Here is a 27,833-nt window from a genome sequence, read left to right as displayed (position 1 = left end):
CTTCTTTTATAAAAGCCAAGGAAGGGAAAGTTATTTTAAATGATGACAAACAATGATATGTGGATAGTATATAAAAACGGCTAAGTTGGCAAACTAAAGAAAATATATTTCTAAAAGGAACTAGCTAGCTACTGATTTGACTTGGAGGCTTTTAAATTTCATGATTCTGCAAATTAACTTTATTTGTGATAGAGTCTGGATACTCAGATTTGACAGATATATACCTTTTTAAATTTTTCTTTATTCTTTCGGGGGTGTAAAGAAATAAGTACTAGTGGAAACAGAATTGTTGAACATATCCTTTCATTCCACTTTCATTATTTTCTCATGAGGAGAATATAAGTGTGAGATCTAGAGCACAGAAAGGGTTCATTTCTATGATTGAAGTAGAATTTGAGGTGATTTTTTAACATATGATGAATTGCATTGTCAGGAGGGAAAGACAGAGAGTAGTTACCAAAATAGAGCAAAATTCATAGAAGTAAGAAGATATAAGAATGATATGGCCTGAAGAAGATTGATGGACAAATCTGAGGTTGAAAAAGCATTTAGAACTGATTGTTACAGATTTGATTGCAAAACAGTGGTCTACATTTTTTGTCATATTTTAATAGTAAGATTTGAGCCCAAATGAAAATAGAAACAGCATTATTTAAAATAGTCATGTTTTGATAGTGTATTATTATATTATATTTATTCTTGACAACCTAAAAAAATTCTAAATATAGAGAGAATAGGTTAACTCAAAAGTAGCTATTTATTTGTCTTTCTAGCAAAAAGTAATATTTTTGTCATGCAGAGACTGAAAATAGTGTTGTGTAAGAGTTATAGTAAAGGATTTTTTAGAGAGGAATAAAAACAGATTCATTCCAGGGTGAGATAATACCTAGTACCTATCATGAGCATTAAAAAAAATTCTTGCACAATGAGTCACTGCATAGAGACCATGTTTTCAAAAAATCAGTTAAAGGACTTTACATATAAAATTTAAAAGACAAAATAAGCTCAAGGATATTTAATTAAATATATCTGTGTTATATGGTGTAGGAATTTGGGCATAAAATTGTAAGTACAGGAGACTAGGACACATATCCAAGTGTTTCTTCTAAATTGTAGAGTAAAGGAGGTTTGGATAAGTGGACAGTCAAGGCAGGGGAAATATGAAAAAAATTATCTGTTTAAAAATTCTATCAGCTATCACGTTAGAGAATTTATGTGACTTTTTCTCCCCTTGGATGAAGGTAATGCTATTCACTACAACTAGAAATAAGTATTAATAGGTTTAGAGGAGAGATATGACTTCAAATCTCTTGAGTATGTTGTGTCTGTGAGATTTTCCAGGGCGAAAGAACGCAGCTCATGGTGGTTATGAGTATTACATAAATTAATATCTATAAAGAGCTTAAAATAATGGCAAATGGTAAGCACTGTACAAGTATTCCATAAACAAATATACAGAACCAAGCACCTCAGAAAAGAGATCTATCTGAGGGTATATATTTGTGGATCTTCAGAATTTAGACCAGTGGTTCTCATCAAGGAAAGCATAATATCCTGGGAAAGTTTTTCCAAATACAAACATATGTCCCTTCCCAAGATTCTGATTTTTTTATTTCCTGTAGCAGACTGTTAGTTGCCTACAAATATCTGCCCTTCTCTTCTTTCTTGGTAACAGACCCACCATTTTACTCCAGGAAGTAAAGTACCTAGCTAAAAGCCTGCATTTCTTACCCTCTCCTTTTTAGTTGTGGGAGGTCAGTGAGTTATGAACAGAAATTATTGGAAGGGCCTCTGGGAAAGTTTCTTAAGACACATGGCCTGTGCCCTTTTGTCATTTTATCCTTTCCTCCATCTTGCTGACTGAAATATAGACATGGTGTTTGATGCTCTAGTAGCTATCTTGACTCGTGAGTAAATCTTGAGGCTGGAAGCCATGTAGGTGATGCAGTAAGATAGAGATGATACATTTTGAAAGAGCCTGGATTCTTTATTGACCTGGTTCCTCTGTATCAATCCTGAATGGTCTGTGAAGAGAAAGAGAGATAACACAGTATCAATTATTAAAACATCATCAACCAGTTTACAGACATTGTATAGTTTACATCTGACAGTGCCTCTGCTTTACACAAAGCTCCTTATCAATATTCTACTTATTATCCCTTCCACACATATCTGATCCATTTGTACTTTTAAGGCCTGTGATAATTCTGGCCCTATTTATTTCTACCTATTTTACTATCCTTTAGTATTCTGTAAAATAATTGTGTCCCTCCTTTCTTACTCTGAATCTTCCATCAGCCTTCCTGGGCAACAGTATCTTGCTTCTCTTTGTTTATTCCTTATTTCTCCTCCCCTCTGATTCCTTTTGTCATGGCACCCTCCTGACAGGTCCCCCTTCCCCTCAATTTCCCTTAGAATATTGTCCAAAGTATATCATTAACTCTTAATAGAAAGATAATTTATCAGAATCATATATAATGGAACTCTTTTCATCTTTTCTTAACTCTGCCTACCTCACAGGTTTTTGCTGCTGTTTTTTAAATAAAAGTCAATTATGATAATGTGTTATAATACATGTGAGGGTTCTTTGAGAACTCTGAAACATATATGAGATATTATTATTGTTGTCATTGTTTTTATTTTGTTTCCACAGAATATACATTCTCCTGTTGATTTAAAATTTTCTAGTGAACAGAGAAAACATGTTTCTTCTATTTTATATGAATTAAAAACAGGAAAACCAAGACATCTCATTCAAAAAGGTTAGTTATATGAATTTAAAATTATATTTAATGAACATATTTTGATGAAGAGTAATTAAATTTGTTAGATGTTGGGCATGTTAATTTTGAACTATAAATATGAAATACATTTTGAGACTTCTAGATAAAATATTCATATCTCTTTCAATAGTTTATAAATATATATATGCAGAAAGTTGTTTCATGGATATGAAGGACCTGATTTTGAGTAGAAGTTGGGAATTAGGAGAAATAAGTATTAGCAAGAACCATATTGAATTGATAGTTTTGTTACCATATGGCTGTGCCAGGATGTTACCTCCTTCAGGAAATCTGTCAAGTATCAGATTAATTAATATAAATTATTTCAGTTAAAATGATATTAAATGTCCTTCAGGCTTTGAAGATAATTATTTTTTGTACACAAAAATACATTTTATTGTTAATAAAATTTTGGTCATCATATGTGTACCTGTTTTTATTTTGTTTTTGCAGAATTTCTTCTGTTAAAATGTGTTATGATCAGATGACATTTTCTTTACCTCTTTCTTTCACAGAAGAATCATAAAAACAGTTTTGTAAAATAATTTGAAGGTCTTAAAACTTTTCTCAAGGTTTCTCTTAAACCTTTTAAACATTATTTTGATAAGAACACTTAGTATGAGGCCTACGCTCTTAACAGACTTTTAAGTGCACAATACAGTATTGTTAGCTATAAGCACAGTGTTGTACAGCAGATCTCTAGGACTTTTCCATCTTGTAAAACTGGAATTTTATAATCTTTAAACAGCAATTTTCCATTTTCCCCTCCCTCCATCCTTTTAATTCTGAAATATTTGATTTTTTTTCCTTTTTAAAAATTCATGGTAGTGTCTTTATCCTTATTGATTTTTTTTTCTTCTGTGTATGTGAACTGGTCGAACTCTACCAGATCCTCATTTGTCAGGCTTTGTTATTTCCTCACTTCGTTATGAGGTTCATGTACTTTATATACTTCCTAAAGCTCTGCATCTTTTATTTAAAGGTAATTTTATTTTAATCCAGTTATTGAACTCCTAGGTTTATAAACCAAAATGAAATGAAGGAAAAATAATAGTCCCATGCTCCATACCTCCCCACTCACTCTTCTTGCTACCCCAAGACAATAATCATTTAATAATTATTAATGACTCTTCTGTTATTTACTTTTATATTTCCAAGTAATATGCTTATTCTGCTAAAATTTCTTTTTCAATTTTAGATATTATATACAATTTCTACTGTGAAAGATAGAGGTTTAATTATCTTATAAATCCTCCCTAATACACACTCTTAACATGTCCCCTCCTCTTTTCTCCCAATAGAATTATATTATCACTATTTGGGGGTTAATTAATTTTTACTATTTTTATTATTATGGCTATGTAAATACTACTCACAGCTGAATCACACAATATATTAGGCTATGTTTTCTTTCTTATACTATTTTTTTAAAACTTGTTTGGAAACCTCATAAGAGTCAAACCTCCACTTATCACCAAGCACACCCACATATATCTATTTTCAAGATACTTCTGCTTGAGCCCTTAATTTGCTGATCAGGACTGCTTGCTTTCTAAACTTGTTCTTAACAGCTGTCATCTTGGTACATCACTTCAATTGTGATCCCGAGAATTCATTTATTTCTATGCTGTGTTGTGACTCCTGTTTCCAGGATTCTATATCTTGTTCTTTCTTGGTTTATTTTCTTAAGTTAATGCAGTGCTTTCTTCTATTAGTTTACTGAGAAATTATATATAGGAGGTAAATTTTTTAAAACCTTGAAAATCTAAACATGTCTTTATGCTACATTTATGTTTAATTGATGATTTAACTGTGTAGAACCTTCAGAATTTTCTCAGAATTGTTTTATTGTCTTCTAGCTTCCAGTGTTTCCTTTGAGAAGTCCATTGCCATTCAGTTCTCAGTCTGATGTGTGTGAACTTCTGTTCATTGTTTATCTCTTCTGACTAGAAACTTTCAGCATTTTATCTTTGTACTAGGTGTTCTTCAATTTCACAGTGATTTGGCTCAGATATTTTTTTGTTTGCTTGTGTAGATTTTCTTTCAATTCAATTTACTGTGACTTTTTAATCTGAAATTTTATATCCCTCGTTTATGTATGTTTCTCTTGTATTATTTTGATGGTAAATATATATAACACAGAACATACCATTTTAACCATCTTAACTGTACATTAAGCATATTTATGTTCTTGTGTAACCATCATGACCATCCTTTTGCAGAACCTTTTCATATGCTTCAACTGAAACACTATACCCATTAAACATTGACTCCCAATTCTCCCCTCCTCCCAGCTCTTGGAAATCACCATTCTACTTTTTGTTTCTAGAATTCCTATGGGTATGATTACTATGGGTATCTCATAAAAGCAGAATTATACAGTATTTGTCCTTTTGTGCCTGGATTATTTTATTTAGCATAAGGTCGTAAAGTTCATCCATGTTGTAACATCTAAGAATTTTTTTCTTTTTAAGGTTGAATAATATTCCATTATAAGTACCACATTTTTATCCATTCATTTGTCAATTGACCCTTGGGTTGCTTCTACATTTCAGCTATTGTGAATAATGCTGCTATGACATGGGTGTACAGATATCTCTTTGAGACCCTGCTTTCAGTTATTTTGTGTGTATACCCAGAGGTGGAACTTCTGGATCATATGATAATTTTATTTTACTTTTTTGAGGAACTACCATACTTCTTTCCACAGTGGCTATAACATTCTACATTCTCAGTAATAGTGCACAAGAATTCGAATTTCGCCACAAACTGACCAAAACTGGTTATTTTGTGCTGTTGTTGTTGTTATTATTGTTGTAGTAGTGGTAGCCATCCTAGTGGCTGTGAGGTCATATTTCATGGTGGTTTTGAGTTGCCTTTCCATAATCATTAGTGATGTTGAGCATCTTTTTTTCTTTTTTTAACATCTTTAATACAGTATAATTGTTTTACAATGGTGTGTTAGTTTCTGCTTTATAACAAAGTGAATCAGCTATACATATACATATATCCCCATATCTCCCCCCTCTTGCATCTCCGTCTCACCCTCCCTATCCCACCCCTCTAGGGGGACACAAAGCACTGAGCTGATCTCCCTGTGCTATGTGGCTGCTTCCTACTAGCTATCTATTTTACATTTGGTAGTGTATATATGTCCATGCCACTCTCTCACTTTGTCCCATCTTACCCTTCCCCCTCCCCATGTCCTCAAGTCCATTCTCTAGTAGGTCTGCATCTTTATTCCCGTCTTGCCCTTAGGTTCTTCAAGACCAATTTTTTTTTTTTTTTTTTAGATTCCATATATATGTGTTAGCATACGGTATTTGTTTTTCTCTTTCTGACTTACTTCACTCTGTATGACAGAATCTAGGTCCATCCACCTCACTACAAATAACTCAATTTCGTTTCTTTTTATGGCTGAGTAATATTCCATTGTATATATGTGCCACATCTTTATCCATTCATCTGTCGATGGATACTTAGGTTGCTTCCATGTCCTGGCTATTGTAAATAGAGCTGCAGTGAACATTGTGGTACATGACTCTCTTTGAATTATGGTTTTCTCAGGGTATATGCCCACTAGTGGGATTACTGGGTCATATGGTAGTTATATTTTTAGTTTTCTAAGGAAGCTCGATACTGTTCTCCATAATGGCTGTATCAATTTACATTCCCACCAACAGTGCAAAAGGGTTCCCTTTTTTCCACACCCTCTCCAGCATTTATCGTTTGTGGATTTTTTGATGATGGACATTCTGACTGGTGTGAGGTGATACCTCATTATAGTTTTGATTTGCATTTCTCTAATGATTAGTGATGTTGAGCATCCTTTCATGTGTTTGTTGGCAATTGGTATATTTTCTTTACAGAATGTCTCTTTAGGTCTTCTGCCCATTTTTGAATTGGGTTGTTTGTTTTTTTTGATATTCACCTGCATGAGCTGCTTGTATATTTTGGAGAAAAAACCTTGTCAGTTGCTTCATTTGCAAATATTTTCTCACATTCTGAGGGTTGTCTTTTCGTCTTGCTTATGGTTTCCTTTGCTGTGCAAAAGCTTTTAAGTTTCACTAGGTCCCATTTGTTCATTTTTGTTTTTTACTTCCCTTTCTCTAGGAGGTGGGTCAAACAGGACCTTGCTGTGATTTATGTCATAGAGTGTTCTGCCTATGTTTCCTCTAAGAGTCTTATACTGTCTGGCCATACATTTAGGTCTTTAATCCATTTTAGTTTATTTTTGTGTATGGTGTTAGAGAATGTTCTAATTGCATTCTTTTACATGCAACTGTCCAGTTTTCCCAGCACAACTAATTGAAGAGGCTGTCTTTTCTCCATTGTATATTCTTGCCTCTTTATCAAATATAAAGTGCCCATGTGTGCTTGGGTTTATCTATCAGCTTTCTATCCTGTTCCATTGATCTATATTTCTGTTTTTGTGCCAGTACCATACTGTCTTGATTACTGTAGCTTTGTAGTGTAGTCTGAAGTCTGGGAGCCTGATTCCTCCATCACTGTTTTTCTCTCTCAAGATTGCTTTGGCTATTCTGGGTCTTTTGTGTTTCCATATAAATTGTGAAATTTTTTGTTCTAGTTCTGTAAAAAATGCCATTGGTAGTTTGATAGTGATTGCATTGAGTCTGTAGATTGCTTGGGTAGTGCCATCATTTTCACAATGTTGATTCTTCCAATCCAAGAACATGGTATGTCTCTCCATCTGTTTGTATCAGCTTTATTTTTTCTTCCACAGTGTCATAGTTTTCTGCATACAGGTCTTATGTCTCCTTAGGTAGGTTTATTCCTAGGGATTTTATTCTTTTTGTTGCAATGGTAAATGGGAGTGTTTCCTTAATTTCTCTTTCAGATTTTTCATCATTCTTGTATAGAAATGCAAGACTTCTGTGCATAAATTTTGTATCCTGCTACTTTACCAAATTCACTGATTAGCTCTAGTAGTTTTCTGGTGGCATCTTTAGGATTCTCTATGTATAGTATCATGTCATCTGGAAACAGTGACAGTTTTATTTCTTCTTTTTCGATATGGGTTCCTTTTACTTCTTTTTCTTCTCTGATTGCTGTGGCTAAAACTTCCAAAACTACATTGAATAATAGTTGTGGAGTGGACAATCTTGTATTGTTCCTGATTGTAGTGGAAATAGTTTCAATTTTTAACCATTGAGAATGATGTTGTCTGTGTGTTTGTCATATATGGCCTTTATTATGTTAAGGTAAGTTCCCTCTATGGCTACTTTCTGGATGGTATTTTTCATAAATGGGTGTAGAATTTTGTCAAAAGCTTTTTCTGCATCTATTGAGATGATCATATGGTTTTTCTCCTTCAATTTGTTAGTACGGTTTATCACATTGATTGTTTGTGTATATTGAAGAATCTTTCCATTCCTGGGATAAATCCCACTTGATCATGGTATACGATCCTTTTAATATGCTATTGGATTCTGTCTCCTAGTATTTTGTTGAGGATTTTTGCATCTATGTGATATTGGCCTGTAGTTTTCTTTTTTTGTGACATCGTTTTATGGTTTTGGTACAGGGTGATGGTGGGCTCGTAGAATGAATTTGGGAGTGTTTCTCCTTCTGCTATATTTTGGAAGAGTTTGAGAAGGATAGGTGTTAGCTCTTCTCTAAATATTTGATAGAATTTGCATGTGAAGCCATCGAGTCCTGGGCTTTTGTTTGTTGGAAGATTTTTAATCAGTCTCAATTTCAGTGCTTGTGATTGGTCTGTTTATATTTTCTATTTCTTCCTGGTTCAGTCTCGGAAGGTTGTGCTTTTCTAAGAGTTTGTCTGTTTCTTCCAGGTTATCCATTTTATTGGCATATAGTTGCTTATAATAATCTCTCATGATCCTTTGTATTTTTGCAGTCAGTTGTTATTTCTCCTTTTTCATTTCTAATTCTATTGATTTGAGTCTTCTCCCTTTTTTTCTTGATGAGTCTGGCTAATGGTTATCAATTTTTGTTTATCTTCTCAAAGAACCAGCTTTTAGTTTTATTGATATTTGCTATTTTTTCCTTCATTTCTTTTTCATTTATTTCTGATCTGATCTTTATGATTTCTTTCCTTCTGCTAACATTGGATTTTTTTTTTTGTTCTTTCTCTAATTGCTTTAGGTGTAAGGTGAGTTTGTTTATTTGAGGTGTTTCTTGAGGTAGGATTGTATTGCTATAAACATCCCTGTTAGAACTGCTTTTGATGCTTCCCATAGGTTTTGGTTTGTCGTGTTTTCATTGTCATTTGTTTCTAGGTATTTTTTGATTTCCTGTTTGTTTTCTTCAGTGATCTCTTGGTTATTTAATAGGGTATTGTTTAGCCTCCATGTGTTTGTATTTTTTACAGATTTTTTCCTGAAATTGATATCTAGTCTCATAGCATTGTGGTTGGAATAGATACTTGATACGTTTTAAATTTTCTTAAATTTACCAAGGCTTCATTTGTGACCCAAGATATGATCTATCCTGGAGTATGTTCCATGAGCACTTGAGAGGAGAGTGTATTCTGTTGGTTTTGGATGGAATGCGCTATAAATGTCAATTAAGTCCATCTTGTTTAATGTATCATTTAAAGCTTGTGTTTCCTTATTTATTTTCATTTTGGATGATCTGTCCATTGGTGAAAGTGGGGCGTTAAAGGCCCCTACTATGATTGTGTTACTTTCGATTTCCCCTTTTATGGCTGTTAGCATTTGCCTTATGTATTGAGGTGCTCCTATGTTGGGTGCATAAATATTTACAATTATTACATCTTCTTGGATTGATCCCTTGATCATTCTGTAGTGTCCTTCTTTGTCTCTTGTAATAAATAGTCTTTATTTTACAGTCTATTTTGTCTGATATGAGAATTGCTACTCCAGCTTTCTTTTGATTTCCATTTGCATGGAATATCTTTTTCCATCCCCTCACTTTCAGTCTGTATGTGTCCCTGGGTCTGAAGTGGGTCTCTTGTAGATAGCATATATATGGGTCTTGTTTTTGTATCCATTCAGCCAGTCTGTGTCTTTTGGTTGGGGTATTTAATCCATTTTCATTTAAGGTAATTATCAATATGTATGTTCCTATTACCATTTTCTTAATTGTTTTGGGTTTGTTATTGTAGGCCTTTTCCTTCTCTTGTGTTTCCTGTCTTGAGAAGTTCCTTTAGCATTTGCTGTAAAGCTGGTTTGGTGGTACTGAATTCTCTTAGCTCTTCTTGTCTGTAAAGATTTTAATTTCTCCATCGAATCTGAATGAGATTCTTGCTGGGTAGAGTAATCTTGGTTGTAGGTTTTTCCTTCATCACTTTAAATATGTCCTGCCACTCCCTTCTGGACTGCAGAGTTTCTGCTGAAAGATCAGCAGTTAACCTTATGCGGATTCCCTTGTAAGTTATTTGTTGCTTTTCCCTTTCTGCTTTTAATATTTTTTCTTTGTATTTGATTTTTGATAGTTTGATTAATATGTGTGTTGGCATGTTTCTCCTTGGATTTGTCCTCTATGGTACTCTCTGCACTTCCTGGACTTGATTAACTATTTCCTTTCCCATATTCAGGAAGTTTTCAACTATAATCTCTTCAGATAGTTTCTTAGTCCCTTTCTTTTTCTCTTCTTCTTCTGGAACTCCTATAATTTGAATGTTGGTGTGTTTAATGTTGTCCCTGAGGTCTCTGAGACTGTCCTCAATTCTTCTCATTCTTTTCTCTTTATTCTGCTCTGTGGCAGTTATTTCCACTATTTTATGGTCCTGGTCACTTATCCGTTCTTCTGCCTCACTTATTCTGCTACTGATTCCTTCTAGAGAATTTTTAATTTCATTTATTTTGTTGTTCATCCTTGTTTGTTTGCTCTTTAGTTCTTCTAGGTCCATGTTAAATGTTTCTTATATTTTCTCCATCCTATTTCCAACATTTTGGATCATGTTTAGTATCATTACTCTGAATTCTTTTTCAGGTAGACTGCCTATTTCTGCTTCATTTGTTTGGTCTGGTGGGTTTTTACTTTGCTCCTTCCTCTGCTATGTATTTCTCTGTCTTCTCATTTTCCTTAATTTACTGTGTTTGGGGTCTCCTTTTTGCAGGATGCAGGTTCATAATTCCCGTTGTTTTTGGTGTCTGCCCCCAGTCACTAAGGTTGGTTCAGTGGGTTGTGTAGGCTTCCTGGTGGAAGGAACTGGTGTCTCTGTTTTGGTGGATGAGGCTGGATCTTGTCTTTCTGGTGGGCAGGACCATGTCTGGTGGTATGTTTTGGGGTGTCTGTGACCTTATTTTGATTTTAGGCATCCTCTCTGCTAATGGGTGGAGTTGTGTTCCTGTCTTGCTAGTTGTTTGGCATGGGCTGTCCAGCACTGTAGCTTCCTGGTCTTTGAGTGGAGCTGGGTCTAGTGTTGAGATGGAGATCTCTGGGAGAGCATTTGCCATTTGTTATTACGTGGAGCCATGAGGTCTCTGGCAGACCAATGTCCTGAACTCGGCTCTCCCACCTCAGAGGCTCACACCTGACACCTGGCCAGAGCACCAAGACCCTGTCAGCTGCAAGGCTCAGAAGAAAAGGGAGAAAAAAAAAAAAGAATGAAAGAAAGAAATAAAATTATTAAAATAAGAAAAATATTATTAAAAGTAAAAACATAATAAGAAAGAAAGAAAAAAGAGAGCAACAAAACCAGAAAACAAATCCACTGATAGTTAACAAGTGCTAAAAACTGTAGTAAAAAAAAAAAAAGAACTAAAAAGGACAGACAGAACTGTAAGACAAATAGTAAAAGCAAAGCTATACAGACAAAAATCTCACAAAGAAGTATACGTATGCACACTCAAAAAAAGAGAAAAAGGAAAAAAATATATATTTTTTTTAAAAAAAGGAAAAGAGCAACCAAATCAGTAAACAAATCTACCAGTGATAATAAACTCTAAATACTAAACTAAGATAAACATAAAACCAGAAACAAATTATATGCAGAAAGCAAACCTGAAGTCTACAGTTGCTCCCAAAATCTGCCACCTCAATTTTGCGATGATTTGTTGTCTAGTCAGGTATTCCACAGATGCAGGGTACATCAAGTTTATTGTGGAGATTCAGTCCGATGCTCCTGAGGCTGCTAGGAGAGATTTCCCTTTCTCTTCTTTATTCGCACAGCTCCTTTGGTTCAGCTTTGAATTTGGTGCTGCCTCTTCATGTAGGTTGCCTGAGGGCATGTGTTCCCCACCCAGACAGAACAGGGTTAAAGTAGCAGCTGATTAGGTGGCTCTGGCTCACTCAGACCAGGGGGAGGGAGGGGTACAGAATGCAGGGCGAGCCTGTGGCTGTAGAGGCCAGCTTGACATTGCAACAGCCTGAGGCATGCTGTGTATTCTCCTGGGGAGGCTGTCCCTGGATCACAGGACCCTGTCAGTGGCTGGCTGCACAGGCTCCTTGGAGGGGAGGTGTGGTTAGTGACTTGTGGTTGCACACAGGCTCCTTGGTGGCTGCAAAAGCAGCCTTAGCATTTCATGCCCCTGTCTCTGGTGTCCACACTGATAACTGTGGCTTGCGGCTGTCTCTGGAGCTTGTTTAGGTTGTGGTCTGAATCCCCTCTCCTCGCGCACCCCGAAACAATGGTCTCTTGCCTTAGTCAGTTCCAGGTATTTTCTTGGACTCCCTCCCGGCTAGCTGTGGTGCACTAGCCCCCTTCAGGCTGTGCTCACACAGCCAACCCCAGTCCTCTCCCTGGGATCTGACCTCTGAAGCCTGAGCTTCAGCTCTCAGCCCCACCCACCCCAGTGGGTGAGCAGACAAGCCTCTCAGGCTGGTGAGTGATGGTCAGTCCTGATCCTCTTTGTGGGGATCTCTCTGCTTTGCCCTCTGAGCCCCTGTTGCTGTGCTCTCCTCCGTGGCTCTGAAGCTTCCCCCACAACCCCCCGTCTCTAACAGTGGAGGGGCTTCCTAGTGTGTGGAAACTTTTCCTCCTTCACAGCTCCCTCCCAGACGTGCAGATACCATCCCTATTCTGTGTCTGATTTTTCTTTTTTCTTTTGCCCTACCCAGGTACATGGGGAGTTTCTTGCCTTTGGGGAGGTCTGAAGTCTTCTGCCTGTGTTCAGTAGGTGTTGTGTAGGCATTTTTCCACATGTAGATGTATTTCTGATGTATTTGTGGGTAGGGAGGTGATCTCCACGTCTTACTCCTCCACCATCTTGAAGGTCTCTCCCTGGGTATCTTTTATTGTGCTTATCTACTGTATGTATATCTTCTTTGGAAAAATGTCTATTCATATTCTTTGCTCATTTCCTAATTGGATTGTTTGATATTTGTTGCTGAGTTGTATGATTTTTTATGTATTCTGGATATCAATCCTCTATCGGATATATGACTTACAAATATTTTCTCCCATGCTGTTGTTTGCCTTTTTACTTCTGATGCCCAAGTTTTAAATTTTGATGAAGTACAGGCTGTTTGTTTTTTGTGTGTCGTATGTGCTTTTGGTGTTATAACCAAGAAGTCATTGCACAATCCAATGTCATGAAGCGTTTTGCCCTGTGTTTCCCTCTAAGAGTTTTATAGTTTTAGTTCTTATATTTAGACTGTTGATCCATTTGGGGTTAATTTTTGTATATGGTGTTAAGTAAGGAACCCACTTTTTTGCATATGGAATGGAGGTGAAAAGATTGTCCTTTCCCCATTGAATAGTTCTGATACCCATGTTGAAAGATATTTGACCCTGTGTGCAGTTTACATCTGGGCTCTTATTCTGTTTACATTGATCTGTATGTGTGTCTTTATATCAGGGCCACACTGTTTTGATTACCAAAGCTTTGTAGTAAGTTTTAAAATGGGGGTGTATGTGTGAGAACAATTGGATTTTGATAGGGATTGCATTGAATTCATAGATTACTTTGAATAGAAGCTTAATAATATTAAGTCTTCAAGTTCATAAACACAGGATGTCTTTCCATTTATTTGTGTCATATTTAATTACTTTCAGCAACACGTTAAGGTTTCAGTGTACAGGCTGTTCACCTCCTTGGTTACATTTGTTCTATATATTTTAGTCTTCTTGATACTATGATAAATGGAATTGTTTTCTTTATTTCCTTTTGGTATTCCTCATTGTTAATGTGTAGAAACACAAATGATATTTGCATGTTAGCTTTGTATGCTGTAATTTTGCTAAATTTGTCTATTAATTCTGACAGAATTTTGAGAGTATGGGGTGTGTGTGTGAGTAAAATCCTTAGGGTTTTCTGCATATAGGATATGCACTCTATGAAGAGAGAAAATTTTATTTCTTCCTTTCTGATTTGCATGTGTTTTAATTCATTTCCTTGCCTAAATGCTCTGGATAGGACTTGAAGTACTATATTAAATACAATGATAAAAGTGGGCATCCTTTTCTTATTTCTGATCTCAGAGGAAAAATTTACAGTGTTTTACATTGAATATGATGTTAGCTGTGCTTTTTTCTTATATACCATTATTATGTTGAGGTAGTTTCCTCCTATTCCCTGTTGGGTGTTTTTATCATCAAAGGGTGTTGAATTTTGTCAGTTTTTTTCCTGAATTGATTAAGATAATTGTGTGATTTTTTCCCTTCATTCTGTTAATGTATATTACATTGATTTTCATATATTGTGCCATTTTTTCATTCCAGGAATAAATCCCACTTGTTCTTGGTGTATAATATATATATTTTTCTACATCTTTATTGGCGTATAATTGCTTTACAATGGTGTGTTAGTTTTGGCTTTATAACAAAGTGAATCAGTTATACATATACATATGTTCCCATATCTCTTACCTGTTGCATCTCCTCCCCTCACACCTCCCTATCCCACCCCTCCAGGTGGTTACAAAGCACCGAGCTGATCTCCCTGTGTTATGCAGCTGCTTCCCACTAGCTGTCTACCTTACGTTTGGTAGTGTATATATGTGCATGCCTCTCTCTCGCTTTGTCACAGCTTATCCTTCCCCCTGCCCATATCCTCAAGTCTATTCTCTAGTAGGTCTGTGTCTTTATTCCTGTCTTACCCCTAGAGCTTCAAGACATTTTTTTCCTTAAATTCCATATATATATATGGTATTTGTCTTTCTCTTTCTGACTTGCTTCACTCTGTATAACAGACTTTAGGTCTATCCAACTCATTACAAATAGCTCAATTTTGTTTCTTTTTATGGCTGAGTAATATTCCATTGTATATATGTGCCATATCTTCTTTATCCATTCATACAATGACGGACACTTAGGCTGTTTCCATCTCTGGGCCATTGTAAATAGAGCTGCAATGAACATTTTGGTACATGACTCTTTTTGAATTATGGTTTTCTCAGGTTATATGCCTAGTAGTGGGATGGCTGGGTCATATGGTAGTTCTATTTGTAGTTTTTTAAGGAACCTCCATATTGTTCTCCATAGTGGCTGTATCAATTTACATTCCCACCAACAGTGCAAGAGGGTTCCCTTTTCTCCACACCCTCTCCAGCATTTATCGTTTCTAGATTTTTTGATGATGGCCATTTTGACTGTTGTGAGATGATATCTCATTGTAGTTTTGATTTTCCTTTCTCTAATGATTAATGAAGTTGAGCATTCTTTCATGTGTTTGTTGGCAGTCTGTATATCTTCTTTGGAGAAATGTCTGTTTAGGTCTTCTGCCCATTTTTGGATGGGGTTGTTTGTTTTTTTGTTATTGAGCTGCATGAGCTGCTTATAAATCTTGGAGATTAATCCTTTGTCAGTCGCTTCATTTGCAAATATTTTCTCCCATTCTGAGGGTTGTCTTTTGGTCTTGTTTATGGTTTCCTTTGCTGTGCAAAAGCTTTGAAGTTTCATTAGATCCCATTTGTTTATTTTTGTTTTTATTTCCATTTCTCTAGGAGGTGGGTCAAAAAGGATTTTGCTGTGATTTATGTCATAGAGTGTTCTGCCTATGTTTTCCTCTAAGAGTTTGATAGTTTCTGGCCTTACATTAAGGTCTTTAATCCATTTTGAGCTTATTTTTGTGTATGGTGTTGGGGAGTGATCTAATCTCATACTTTTACATGTACCTGTCCAGTTTTCCCAGCACCACTTAATGGAGTGACTGTCCTTTCTCCACTGTACATTCCTGCTTCCTTTATCAAAGATAAGGTGACCATATGTGCGTGGGTTTATCTCTGGGCTTTCTATCCTCTTCCATTGATCTATCTTTCTGTTTTTGTGCCAGTACCATACTGTCTTGATTACTGTAGCTTTGTAGTATAGTCTGAAGTCAGGGAGCCTGATTCCTCCAACTCCGATTTTTGTTCTCAAGATTGCTTTGGCTATTCGGGGTCTTCTGTGTTTCCATACAAATTGTGAAATTTTTTGTTCTAGTTCTGTGAAAAATACCAGTGGTAGTTTGATAGGGATTGCACTGAATCTGTAGATTGCTTTGAGTAGTAGAGTCATTTTCACAATGTTGATTCTTCCAATCCAAGAACGTGGTATATCTCTCCATCTATTTGTATCATCTTTAATTTCTTTCATCAATGTCTTATAATTTTCTGCATGCAGGTCTTTTGTCTCCTTAGGTAGATTTATTCCTAGATATTTTATTCTTTTTGTTACAATGGTAAATGGGAGTGTTTTCTTCATTTTACTTTCAGATTTTTAATACTTAGTGTATATGAATGCTAGAGATTTCTGTGCATTAATTTTTTTTTAAATTTTTATTTTAATTTATTTATTTATTAGTGTTTTGGCTGTGTTGGGTCTTCATTTCTGTGCGAGGACTTTCTCTAGTTGTGGCGAGCGGGGGCCACTCTTCATTGCGGTGCGCGGGCCTCTCACAGTTGTGGCTTCTCCCGTTGCGGAGCACAGGCTCCAGACGCGCAGGCTCAGCGGCCATGGCTCACGGGCCCAGCCGCTCCGCGGCATGTGGGATCTTCCCGGACCGGGGCACGAACCCATGTCCCCTGCATTGGCAGGTGGACTCTCAACCACTGCGCCACCAGGGAAGCCCTGTGCATTAATTTTGTATCCTGCTACTTTACCAAATTCATTGATTAGCTGTAGTAGTTTTCTGGTAGCATCTTTAGAATTCTCTATCTATAGTATCATGTCATCTGCAAACAGTGACAGCTTTACCTCTTCTTTTCCAATTTGGATTCCTTTTATTTCCTTTTCTTCTCTGATTGCTGTGGCTAAAACTTCCAAAACTATGTTGAATAAGAGTGGTGAGAGTGGGCAACCTTCTCTTGTTCCTGATCTTAGTGGAAATGCTTTCAGTTTTTTACCATTGAGGATGATGTTGGCTGTGTGTTTGTCACATATGGCCTTTATTACGTTGAGGAAAGTTCCCTCTAGGCCTACTTTCTGGAGGGTTTTTATCATAAATGGGTGTTGAATTTTGTTGAAAGATTTCTCTGCATCTGTTGAGATGATCATATGGTTTTTCTCCTTCAATTTGTTAATATGGTTTATCACATTGATTGTTTTGCATATATTGAAGAATCCTTGCATTCCTGGAATAAAGCCCACTTGATCATGGTGTATGATCCTTTTAATGTGCTGTTGGATTCTGTTTGCTAGTATTTTGTTGAGGATATTTACATCTATGTTCATCAGTGATATTGGCCTGTAATTTTCCTTCTTTGTGACATCCTTGTCTGGTTTTGGTATCAAGGTGATGCTGGCCTCATAGAATGAGTTTGGGAGTGTTCCTCCCTCTGCTATATTTTGGAAGAGTTTGAGAAGGATAGGTGTTAGCTCTTCTCTAAATGTTTGATACAATTCTCTTGTGAAGCCATCTGGTCCTGGGCTTTTGTTTGTTGGAAGATTTTTAATCACAGTTTCAATTTCAGTGCTTGTGATTGGTCTGTTCATATTTTCTATTTCTTCCTGATTCAGTCTTGGCAGGTTGTGCATTTCTAAGAATTTGTCCATTTCTTGCGGGTTGTCCGTGTTATTGGCATAGAGTTGCTTGTAGTAATCTCTCATGGTCTTTTGTATTTCTGCAGTGTCCATTGTTATTTCTCCTTTTTCATTTCTAATTCTATTGATTTGAGTCTTCTCCATTTTTTGTCTTGATGAGTCTTGCTAATGGTTTTTCCATTTTGTTTATCTTCTCAAAGAACCAGCTTTTAGTTTTATTGATCTTTGCTATTGTTTCCTTCATTTCTTTTTCATTTATTTCTGACCTGATTTCTTTCCTTCTGCTAACTTTGGGGTTTTTTTTGTTCTTCTTTCTCTAATTGCTTTAGGTGCAAAGTTAGGTTGTTTATTCGAGATGTTTCCTGTTTCTTAAGGTAGGATGGTATTGCTATAAGCTTCCCTCTTAGATCTGCTTTTGCTGCATCCCATAGACTTTGGGTCGTCGTGTCTCGATTGTCATTTGTTTCTAGGTATTTTTTTGTTATCTCTTTGATTTCCTCAGTGATCACTTCGTTATTAAGTAGTGTATTGTTTAGCCTCCATGTGTTTCTATTTTTTACATATCTTTTCCTGTAATTGATATCTAGTCTCATAGCATTGTGGTTGGAAAAGATAGTTGAAACAATTTCAATTTTCTTAAATTTACCAAGGCTTGACTTGTGACCCAAGATATGATCTATCCTGGAGAATGTTCAATGAGCACTTGAGAAAAATGTGTATTCTGTTGTTCTTGGATGGAATGTCCTATAAATATCAATTAAGTCCATTTTGTTTAAGGTATCATTTAAAGCTTGTGTTTCCTTATTTATTTTCATTTTGGATGATCTGTCAATTGGTGAAAATAGGGTGTTAAAGTCCCCTACTATGAATGTGTTACTGTCGATTTCCCCTTTTATGGCTGTTAGCATTTGCCTTATGTATTGAGGTGCTCCCATGTTGGGTGAATAAATATTTACAATTGTTATATCTTCTTCTTGGATCGATCCCTTGACCATTATTTAGTGTCCTTCTTTGTCTCTTCTAATAGTCTTTATTTTAAAATCTATTTTGTGTGATATGAGAATTGCTACTCCAGCTTTCTTTTGGTTTCCATTTGCATGAAATATCTTCTTTCATCCCCTTACTTTCAGTCTGTATGTGTCTCTAGGTCTGAAGTGGGTCTCTTGTAGACAGCATATATATGGGTCTTGTTGTTGTATCCATTCAGCCAGTCTGTGTCTTTTGGTTGGAGTATTTAATCCATTTACATTTAAGGTAATTATTGATATGTATTTTACTATAACCATTTTCTTAATTGTTTTGGGTTCATTATTGTAGGTCTTTTCCTTCTCTTGTGCTTCTTGCTTAGAGAAGTTCCTTTAGCAGTTGTTGTAAAGCTGGTTTGGTGGTGCTGAACTCTCTCAGCTTTTGCTTGTCTGTAAAGGTTTTAATTTGTCCATCAAATCTGAATGAGATCCTTGCTGGGTAGAGTAAGCTTGTTTGCAGGTTTTGCTCCTTCATCACTTTAAATATGTCCTGCCAGTCCCTTCTGGCTTGCAGAGTTTCTGCTGAAAGATCAGCTGTTAACCTTATGGGTATTCCCTTGTGTGTTATTTGTTGTTTTTCCCTTGCTGCTTTTAATATGTTTTCTTTGTATTTAATTTTTGACAGTTTGATTAATATGTGTCTTGGCATATTTCTCCTTGGATTTATCCTGTATGCGACTCTCTGTGCTTCGTGGACTTGATTAACTATTTCTTTTCCTATATTAGGGAAGTTTTCCACTACAATCTCTTCAAATATTTTCTCAGTCCCTTTCTTTTTCTCTTCTTCTTCTGGAACCCCTATAATTCGAATGTTGGTGCGTTTAATGTTGTCCTAGAGGTCTCTGAGACTGTCCTCAGTTCTTTTCATTCTTTTTCCTTTATTCTGCTCTGCAGTAGTTATTTCCACTATTTTGTCCTCTAGGTCACTTATCCGTTCTTCTGCCTCAGTTATTCTGCTATTGATCCCATCTAGAGTATTTTTAATTTCATTTATTGTGTTGTTCATCATTGTTTGTTTCAACTTTAATTCTTCTAGGTCCTTGTTAAATGTTTCTTGCATTTTGTCCATTCTATTTCCAAGATTTTGGATCATCTTTACTATCATTATTCTGAATTCTTTTTCAGGTAGACTGCCTATTTCCTCTTCATTTGTTAGGTCTGGTGTGTTTTAATCTTGCTCCTTCATCTTCTGTGTGTTCTGTCTTCTCATTTTGCTTATCTTACTGTGTTTCGTGTCTCCTTTTTGCAGGCTGCAGGCTCGTAGTTCCCATTGTTGTTGGTGTCTGTCCCCAGTGGCTAAGGTTGGTTTAGTGGGTTGTGTAGGCTTCCTGGTGGAGGGGACTAGTGCCTGTGTTCTGGTGGATGAGGCTGGATCTTGTCTTTATGGTGGGCAGGTCCACGTCTGGTGGTGTGTTTTGGGGTGTCTGTGGACTTATTATGATTTTAGGCAGCCTCTCTGCTAATGGGTTGGGTTGTGTTCCTGTCTTGCTAGTTTTTTGGCATAGGATGTCCAGAACTGTGGCTTGCTGGTCGTTGAGTGAAGCTGGGTGCTGGTGTTGAGATGGAGATCTCTGGGAGATGTTCACCGTTTGATATTATGTGGAGCTGGGAGCTCTCTTGTGGACCAGTGTCCTGAAGTTGGCTCTCCCACCTCAGAGCACAGCACTGACTTATGGCTGCAGCACCAAGAGCCTTTCATCCACACAGCTCAGAATAAAAGGGAGAAAAAGTAGAGAGAAAGAATTAGTGTAAGTAGAAAGAAAGAAAAAAAGAAAGAAAGAAAGAAAGAAAGAAGTAACAAATGAGAGAAAGAAAGAAAGAAAGGAGGCAGGGAGGGAGGGAGGAAGGAAGGAAGGAGGGAAGGAAGGAAAAAGAGAAAGAAAAATAAGATAAAGTAAAGTAAAATAAAGATAAAATAAAGTTATTAATATAAAACATTAATTGTTAAGAAAAAAATTTTTAAAAAAAGAAAAAAAAAAAAGGATGGATAGAACCCTAGGACAAATGGTGGAAGGAAAGCTATACAGCATAAATCTTGCTCTCAAAGTCTACCTCCTCAATATGGGATGATTCGTTGTCTATTCATGTATTCCAGAGACATCAAATTGATTGTGGAGCTTTAATCCACTACTTCTGAGGCTGCTGGGAGAGATTTCCCTTTCTCTTCTTTGTTCTCACAGCTCCCAGGGGCTCAGTTTTGGATTTGGCCCCGCCTCTGCATGTAGGTCCCCAGAGGGCTTCTGTTCTTCGATCAGACAGGACGGGGTTAAGGGAGCCGCTGATTCAGGGGCTCTGGCTCACTCAGACCGGGGGAGAGGGAGGGGCACGGAGTGTGGGGCAAGCCTGCGGCGGCAGAGGCCCATGTGACATTGCACCAGCCTGAGGCGCGCCATGTGTTCTATTGGGGAAGCTGTCCCTGGATCCTGAGACCCTGGCAATGGCAGGCTGGACAGGTTCCCCGGAAGGGGGTTGTGGATGGTAACCTGTGCTCGCACACAGGCTTCTTGGTGGCGGCAGCAGCAGCCTTTGCATCTCATGCCCGTCTCTCGGGTCCTCGCTTTTAGCGGAGGCTCACGCCCGTCTCTGGAGCTCCTTTAAGCAGCGCTCTTTATTCCCTCTCCTTGCGCACCAGGAAACAAAGAGAGAAGAAAAAGTCTCTTGCCTCTTTGGCAGGTCCAGACTTTTCCCCAGACTCCCTCCTGGCTAGCTGTGGTGCACTAATGCCCTGCAGGCTCTGTTCACGCTGCCAACCCCAGTCCTCTCCCGGTGCTCCAACCAAAGCCGAAATTCAGCTCCGCCCGCCCTGGCGGGTGAGCAGACAAGCCTCTCGGGCTGGTGAGTGCCGGTCAGCCCTGATCCTCTGTGTGAGAATCTCTCCGCTTTGCCCCCTGCACCCTAGTGGCTGCGCTCTCTTCCGCGGCTCCGAAGCTTTCCCCCTCTGCCACCTGCAGTCTCCGCCCACGAAGGGGCTTCCTAGTGTGTGGAAACCTTTTCTCCTTCACAGCTCCCTCCCACTGGTGCAGGTCCCGTCCCTATCCTTTTGTCTCTGTTTTTTCTTTTTTCTTTTGCCCTACCCAGGTATGTGGGGGGTTTCTTGCCTTTTGGGAGGTCTGAGATCTTCTGCCAGTGTTCAGTAGGTGTTCTGTAAGAGTTGTCCCACGTGTAGATATATTTCTGGTGTATCTGTGGGGAGGAAGGTGATCTCTGCATCTTACGCTTCCGCCATATTCCCGGAAGCCTCCTCCATCATCATGGTTTAAACTGCTAGTGTTGGAGGGCCTCCTGCAGAGGCGGAGTGTGGCTGTGGCTCACCATGGGAACAAGAACACTGGCAGCAGAAGTTCTGGCAAGTACTCCTTGGCGTGCGCCCTCCCAGAGTCTCGGTGTATAATATTTTTAATGTGCTGTTTAATTGAATTTTCTAGTATTTTGTTGAGGATTTTCACATCAGTATTCATAAGGGATATTCGTTTTCATTTCTTATAGTTTATCTGTCTGGCTTAGGTATCAGGCTAATGTGACCTCATAGGAGTTAGGAGGTAATCCTTGCTCTTCAATTTTTTTGGATGAATTTGAGAAGGATTGCTGATTATTCTTCTTCACTAGTAGAGCCATCTGGTCTTTGACTTTTTTTGGGAAAATGTTGGGAAGTTTTTGATTACTGATTCTGTTTCTTCATGATTTAATACTGGTAGGTGCATGTTTCTAGGAATTTGACCGTTTCATCTAAGTTATCCAATTTATTTGAATACCGTTGTTTATAGTACTCTTTTATAATATTTTAAATTTTTCTAAAATGTTAATAATGTCCCCTTTGATTTCTGATTTTAGTTATTTGATCCTTATCTCTTTTTTTTCTTTAGTCTTTCTAGATAAAGATTTGTCAATATTGTTTATCTTTTTGCAGAACCAAATCTTGTTTTCAGTGACATTCTCTGTTGTTTTTATAATTCTATTTTGGTTATTTCTATTCTAATATTCATTATTTCCTTTCTTCTGCTAGCTTTAAGTTTAGTTTTTTCTTCTAGTTCCATAAAGTATAAAGTTAGATTGTTTATTTAAGACCTTTCTTCTTTTATAATGTAATCATTTACAGCTATACACTTGCTTCTTAGCACTGATTTTGCTGCATCCCATAAGTTTTAAAATACTGTATATTCATTTTTGTTTGTCTCAAGATATTTTATAATTTCCATTGTGATTTCTTCTTTGATTTATTGGCTGTTTAAGAGTGTGCCATTTAACTTTCACATATTTGTGAATTGTCCAGTTTTCCTTGTGCTGTTGATTTCTTTCATTTCCTTATGATTGGAAAGTATACTTGGTATGATTTTAATTTTAAAATTTATTAAAATTTGTCTTACAACCTAACATATTGCATATCCTGGATCATGCTCCATGTGCACTTGAGAAAAATGTATATTCTGATGTTGTTGATAGAGTGTTTTGCATATGTCTCTTAGGTCCAATTGGTCTATAGTTTTTTTCGACTCCTTTGTTTACTTATTGATCTCTTTGTTGTTCTATCCTATATTGAAAGTGAGGCACTGAAGTCTCCTATTATTTAATGCAGAGTTGTTTATTTCTGCTTTCAATTCTGTAAATGTTTGCATCATATATTTTGTAAATCTGATGTTTGGCGCATGTGTGTTTATAATTATTATATCTTCTTAGTGAATCAACACTTTTATTATATAATGTCTTTATTATATAATGTCCTTATTTTATTATATAATGTCTTTTTTGTCTTTATTTTATTATATAATATCCTTACTCATGGTCTACTGGTTAAGTGTTAATCTTATCTAAAATATACCTTCACAGAAGCATCTAGAATAATGTGTGACCAAATATCTGGGTACCATCGCCTAAACTGACACATAAAATTGACTATCAAAGATAGTTTTACTAAATACAGAATTTTCAGTTGACAGTTTTAAAAAAATTATTCAGCACTTTAAATATATCATCCCACTGCCTTCTGGATTATAAAGTTTCTGCTGATACATCTGCTTATTGTCATATTGCAAATGCTTTGTATATGATGAGTCACTTTTCTCTTTTGGCTTTCAAGGTGCTCTCCTTGCTTTTGGCTTTTGACAGTTTATTTATAATGTCTTTCAATATGGGTCTGATTTTGTTTATCTTCCTTGGAGTTCACAGAGCTTCTTTGATTTGCAAATTTATGTATTTCCTCAAATTTGGGATGTTCAGCCATTATTTGTTCAAATAACCTCTCTGCTCCTTTCTCTCTTCTCCTTTTGGGTCTACCATGATGCATATATCAGTGCATTTGATGGTATCTCATAAGTTTCTTAGTCTCTGTTCACTTATCTTCATTCTCTCTTCATTTTGTTTCTCAGACTCAATTATTTCAAATGGGCTGTCTTTAACTTTTGCTGATTCTGCTTGCTTTTTGTTAATGTCTACTTTTGAACCCCTCCAGTGAACTTTTTCAATTTGGTTATTTTATTTTTCTGCCACCCTGAATTCTGCTTGATTCTTTTTTATTATTTCTTTGTCTTTGTTGATATTCTTATTTTATTCATTTTTTTTCCTTATTTCCTTTAGTTTTTTGTCTATATTTTTCTGTTGTCTCTTTGAGCAAATTTTAAAACAGTTGTTTTAAAATCTTTGTCTAGTAAGGCTGATATATGTGTTTCTTCAGGGATGGTTTCAGGGGATTTATTTTTTATCCTTTGAATGGGCCTTGTTTCCCTATTTCTTTTGTATGCCTTGTGATTGATTGTTGAAAATTAGACATTTGTAAAATAGCCACCTTTTCCAGTCTTTGCAGACTTGCATGGAAGATTCTTATTATTTAGTGAACTCCTGAGCCTTGAGTTCAGCTCAGGGTGAATGCTTAAGGTCTTCTTGGGTCTTTTCTGGGCAGGCAGTCTCTCTGGGTCAGTGTATGTGTGGCTTTTCATTTCTTTCAGTTTTTCCCAGGTACTTTAAAAAAAATTATTGAAATATGGTTGATTTATAATGTTGTGTTAATTTCAGGTATACAACAAAGTGATTTAGTTATACGTACATATATATATTTTTACATTTACTTCTATTATGGGTTATTATAATACATTGAGTATAGTTCCCTGTACTATACACTAGGTTCTTGTTATCTATTTTATATATAGTAGTGTGTATATTTTAACTGCAAACTCCTAATTTATCCCTCCTCTCCCACCCTTTCCCCTTTGGTAACAATAAGTTTGTTTTCTATGTCTGTGAGTCTATTTCTGTTTTGTAAATGAGTTCATTTGTATCACTGTTTTAGATTCCACATATAAGTAATATCATATGATATTTGTCTTTCTCCATCTGGCTTGCTTTACTTATGATAATCTCTAGGTCCATCCCTGTTTCTACAAATGGCATTATTTCATTCTTTTGTTTGGCTGAGTAATATTCCATTACACACATACACACACACACACACATACACAGACACATACACACATATATCACATCTTTATCCATTCATTTATTGATGGACACTTAGGTTGCTTCCATGTCTTGCCTATTGTAAATTGTACTTCTATGAACACTGGGATGCATGTATCTTTTCAAATTATGTCTTTCTGCAGATATATGCCTAGGAGTGTGATTGCTGGATCATATTGTAGCTCTATGTTTAGTTTTTTAAGGAGCCTCCATACTGTTTTCCACAGTGGCTGTACCAATTTACATTCAGACCAGCACTGTAGGAGGATTCCTTTTTCTCCATACCTTCTTCAGCATTTATTATTTATAGACTTTTTGATGTTGGCCATTCTGACCAGTGTGAGGTGATACCTCATGGTAGTTTTGATTTTCATTTCTCTAATAATTAGCAGTGTTGAACATCTTTTCATGTGTCGTTTGGCCATATGTATGTCTTCTTTGGAGAAATGTTTTTTTTAGATCTTCTGCCCATTTTTGATTGGGTTGTTTGTTTCTTTTGATATTGAGCTGTATGAGCTGTTTGTATATTTTGGAGAGTAATCCCTTGTCAGTTGCATCCTTTGCAAATATTTTCTCTGATTCTTTAGGTTGTCTTTTTGTTTTGTTTATGGTTTCCTTTCCTGTGCAAAAGCTTTTAAGTTTCATTAGGTCCCATTTGTTTATTGTTGTTTTATGTCCCCTGGTGAAATGTCTTAATTTCCCAAAGGTTTCTTGCCAGCTTTATTTTGGGGCCTTAGATTTTTCTATTGTATTTCTCAGTCCACATTGTTTTCCCCCTGAGGTCTGTGGATCAGCAGTTCCCTGCAGTTTTTATGGTGCTCACTACTATTTCTTTGGTTTCTAGTCTGGAGTCTAAACTGTATTCCCATTTCTCTTCTGAGCCTTGGGTCAGGTGAGACACACACCAGTCCTCCTGCAGCCCAGAAACAGGCCAGAACATACCAAACAAGTTCTACTCTGTTCATTTCATCCTATCCTAAGGAAGAGAAACTATAAATGGGCTGATTCCTCCTGACTGTGCTTCACCACATTGGGGTGGGGGTGGGAAACTGCAAGTAAAAATGCTATGAAATATCTTAATGTTTTGAATGTGGCTTCTTCCTGATTGGGTATTTGCTTAGTCGCTGTAAATCTTTGACTCATTTCCAAAGCTTCTATAAAGTTATTTTAGTCATTCTGTAGTGATTTCTACTTTTTATCACTTATTTTTCTACTTTTTATCACTTATTTCCTCATCTCTATTTATATTTATCCACTTCCGTGGGTTATTTACTCATTGTTTTCTTCTAACTCTATTTTTTTTTTATTATGTAATACAATTTCTAAAATACACACACACTGTTCTTAGTTCATAGATGCAATATCTTCTCTATATCTCTGAGGATATGAATATCATATAGATTTGTTTGTGTGTTTGTGGGTGGTTCTTCTGCATGCTATGTTCTGCTATTCTTCCAAGTTACTTTATCCTTAGAGATTTTCTAAAAAATTCTGCTAATCCTTCTTTGTTCACTCATATTTAAAAATGACCCAGCAATCCCACTCCTGGGCATATACCTGGAGAACACCATAATTCAAAAAGATACATGCATCCCAATGTTCATTGCAGTACTATTTACAACAGTCAGGACATGGAAGCAACCTAAATGTCCATCAACAGAGGAATGGATAAAGAAGATGTGGTACATATATACAATGGAATATTACTTGGCCATAACAAAGAACAGAACAATGCCATTTACATCAACATGGATGGGCCTAGAGATTGTCATACTGAGTGAAGTAAGTCAGACACAGATAGACAAATATCAAATGATATCGCTTATATGTGGAATCTTAAAAAAATAAAAGAGTACAAATGAACTTATTTACTAAACAGAAGTAGAGTCACAGATGTAGAAAATAAACTTATGGCTACCAGGGGATAAGGAGGGGAGGGATAAATTGGGAGATTGGGACTGACATATACACACTACTATATATAAAATAGATAACTAATAATAACCTGCTATATAGTACAGGGGATGCTACTCAGTACTCTGTAATGGCCTATAGGGGAAAAGAATCTACAAAAAAACAAGTGGATATGTGTATATGTATGACTGATTCACTTTGCTGTACTAACACAACACTATAAATCAACTATACTCCAATAAAAATTTTAAAAATAAAAGTGAATAAGAAAAAAAGATAAGGTTCTAAAATGCCACTTAGATACTCTGTTCATACATATGGTTGGGTTTTATTGATTTGTGAGCTTTAATGTAGGATAATTAATTGGGGAATAAATATTCTTTATTCAAGGACCTGTAATATGTGGTTTCTTTAAAAGTTGACTGTTCCAATATCTTGCCTGTGATATTTGAGTAACTGTCACTGTTCTCAGCAAAACTTGGCATGAGGAGTTTCATTTCCCAGTTTTCAGTCAGATACCCCTGAATCCTTAGCTGTCCTTGATGTCCCTGAATGCAGACTCTCTCTGGTTTAACTTTTCTGGAGGATGAAATTTAGTTTCCCATCAGGACAAAAGGGTGGAGGAGTCACTTGGTTATATATGGTTGCCTAACGATCTGTTGACCTAATTATGCTTTTCACACAATTATTTAAACCATGTTTCAAATTCCCTGCCTTTTTAGTGTTCTGTATTGTGAATCAGCTTTCTTCTTCTTTGTTTCCTTGCATTAAACTTAAACTTTATAATATCTGTTGTCTGTTACCTTTCATTCA

At 36.4% G+C, this 27,833-nt stretch overlaps 1 protein-coding gene across 1 annotated transcript in view; it reads left to right on the top strand.

Annotated features, from left to right (window-relative positions):
• The window catches only part of LRRIQ3 (leucine rich repeats and IQ motif containing 3), a 187,370-nt gene that overhangs the window by 120,212 nt on the left and 39,325 nt on the right, over positions 1 to 27,833 (top strand). The window contains exon 5 of the mRNA XM_065894890.1: positions 2,654 to 2,762. Coding sequence (XP_065750962.1) covers positions 2,654 to 2,762 — 109 coding nt within the window. The remainder of the gene's footprint in view (positions 1 to 2,653; positions 2,763 to 27,833) is intronic.

This window comes from Phocoena phocoena, chromosome 1, assembly GCF_963924675.1.
Source record: "Phocoena phocoena chromosome 1, mPhoPho1.1, whole genome shotgun sequence".
Classification (NCBI taxonomy): Eukaryota; Metazoa; Chordata; class Mammalia; order Artiodactyla; family Phocoenidae; genus Phocoena; species Phocoena phocoena.
Note: the sequence above shows the minus strand (reverse complement) of the source record. Positions and strands in the feature narration are given on the sequence as shown.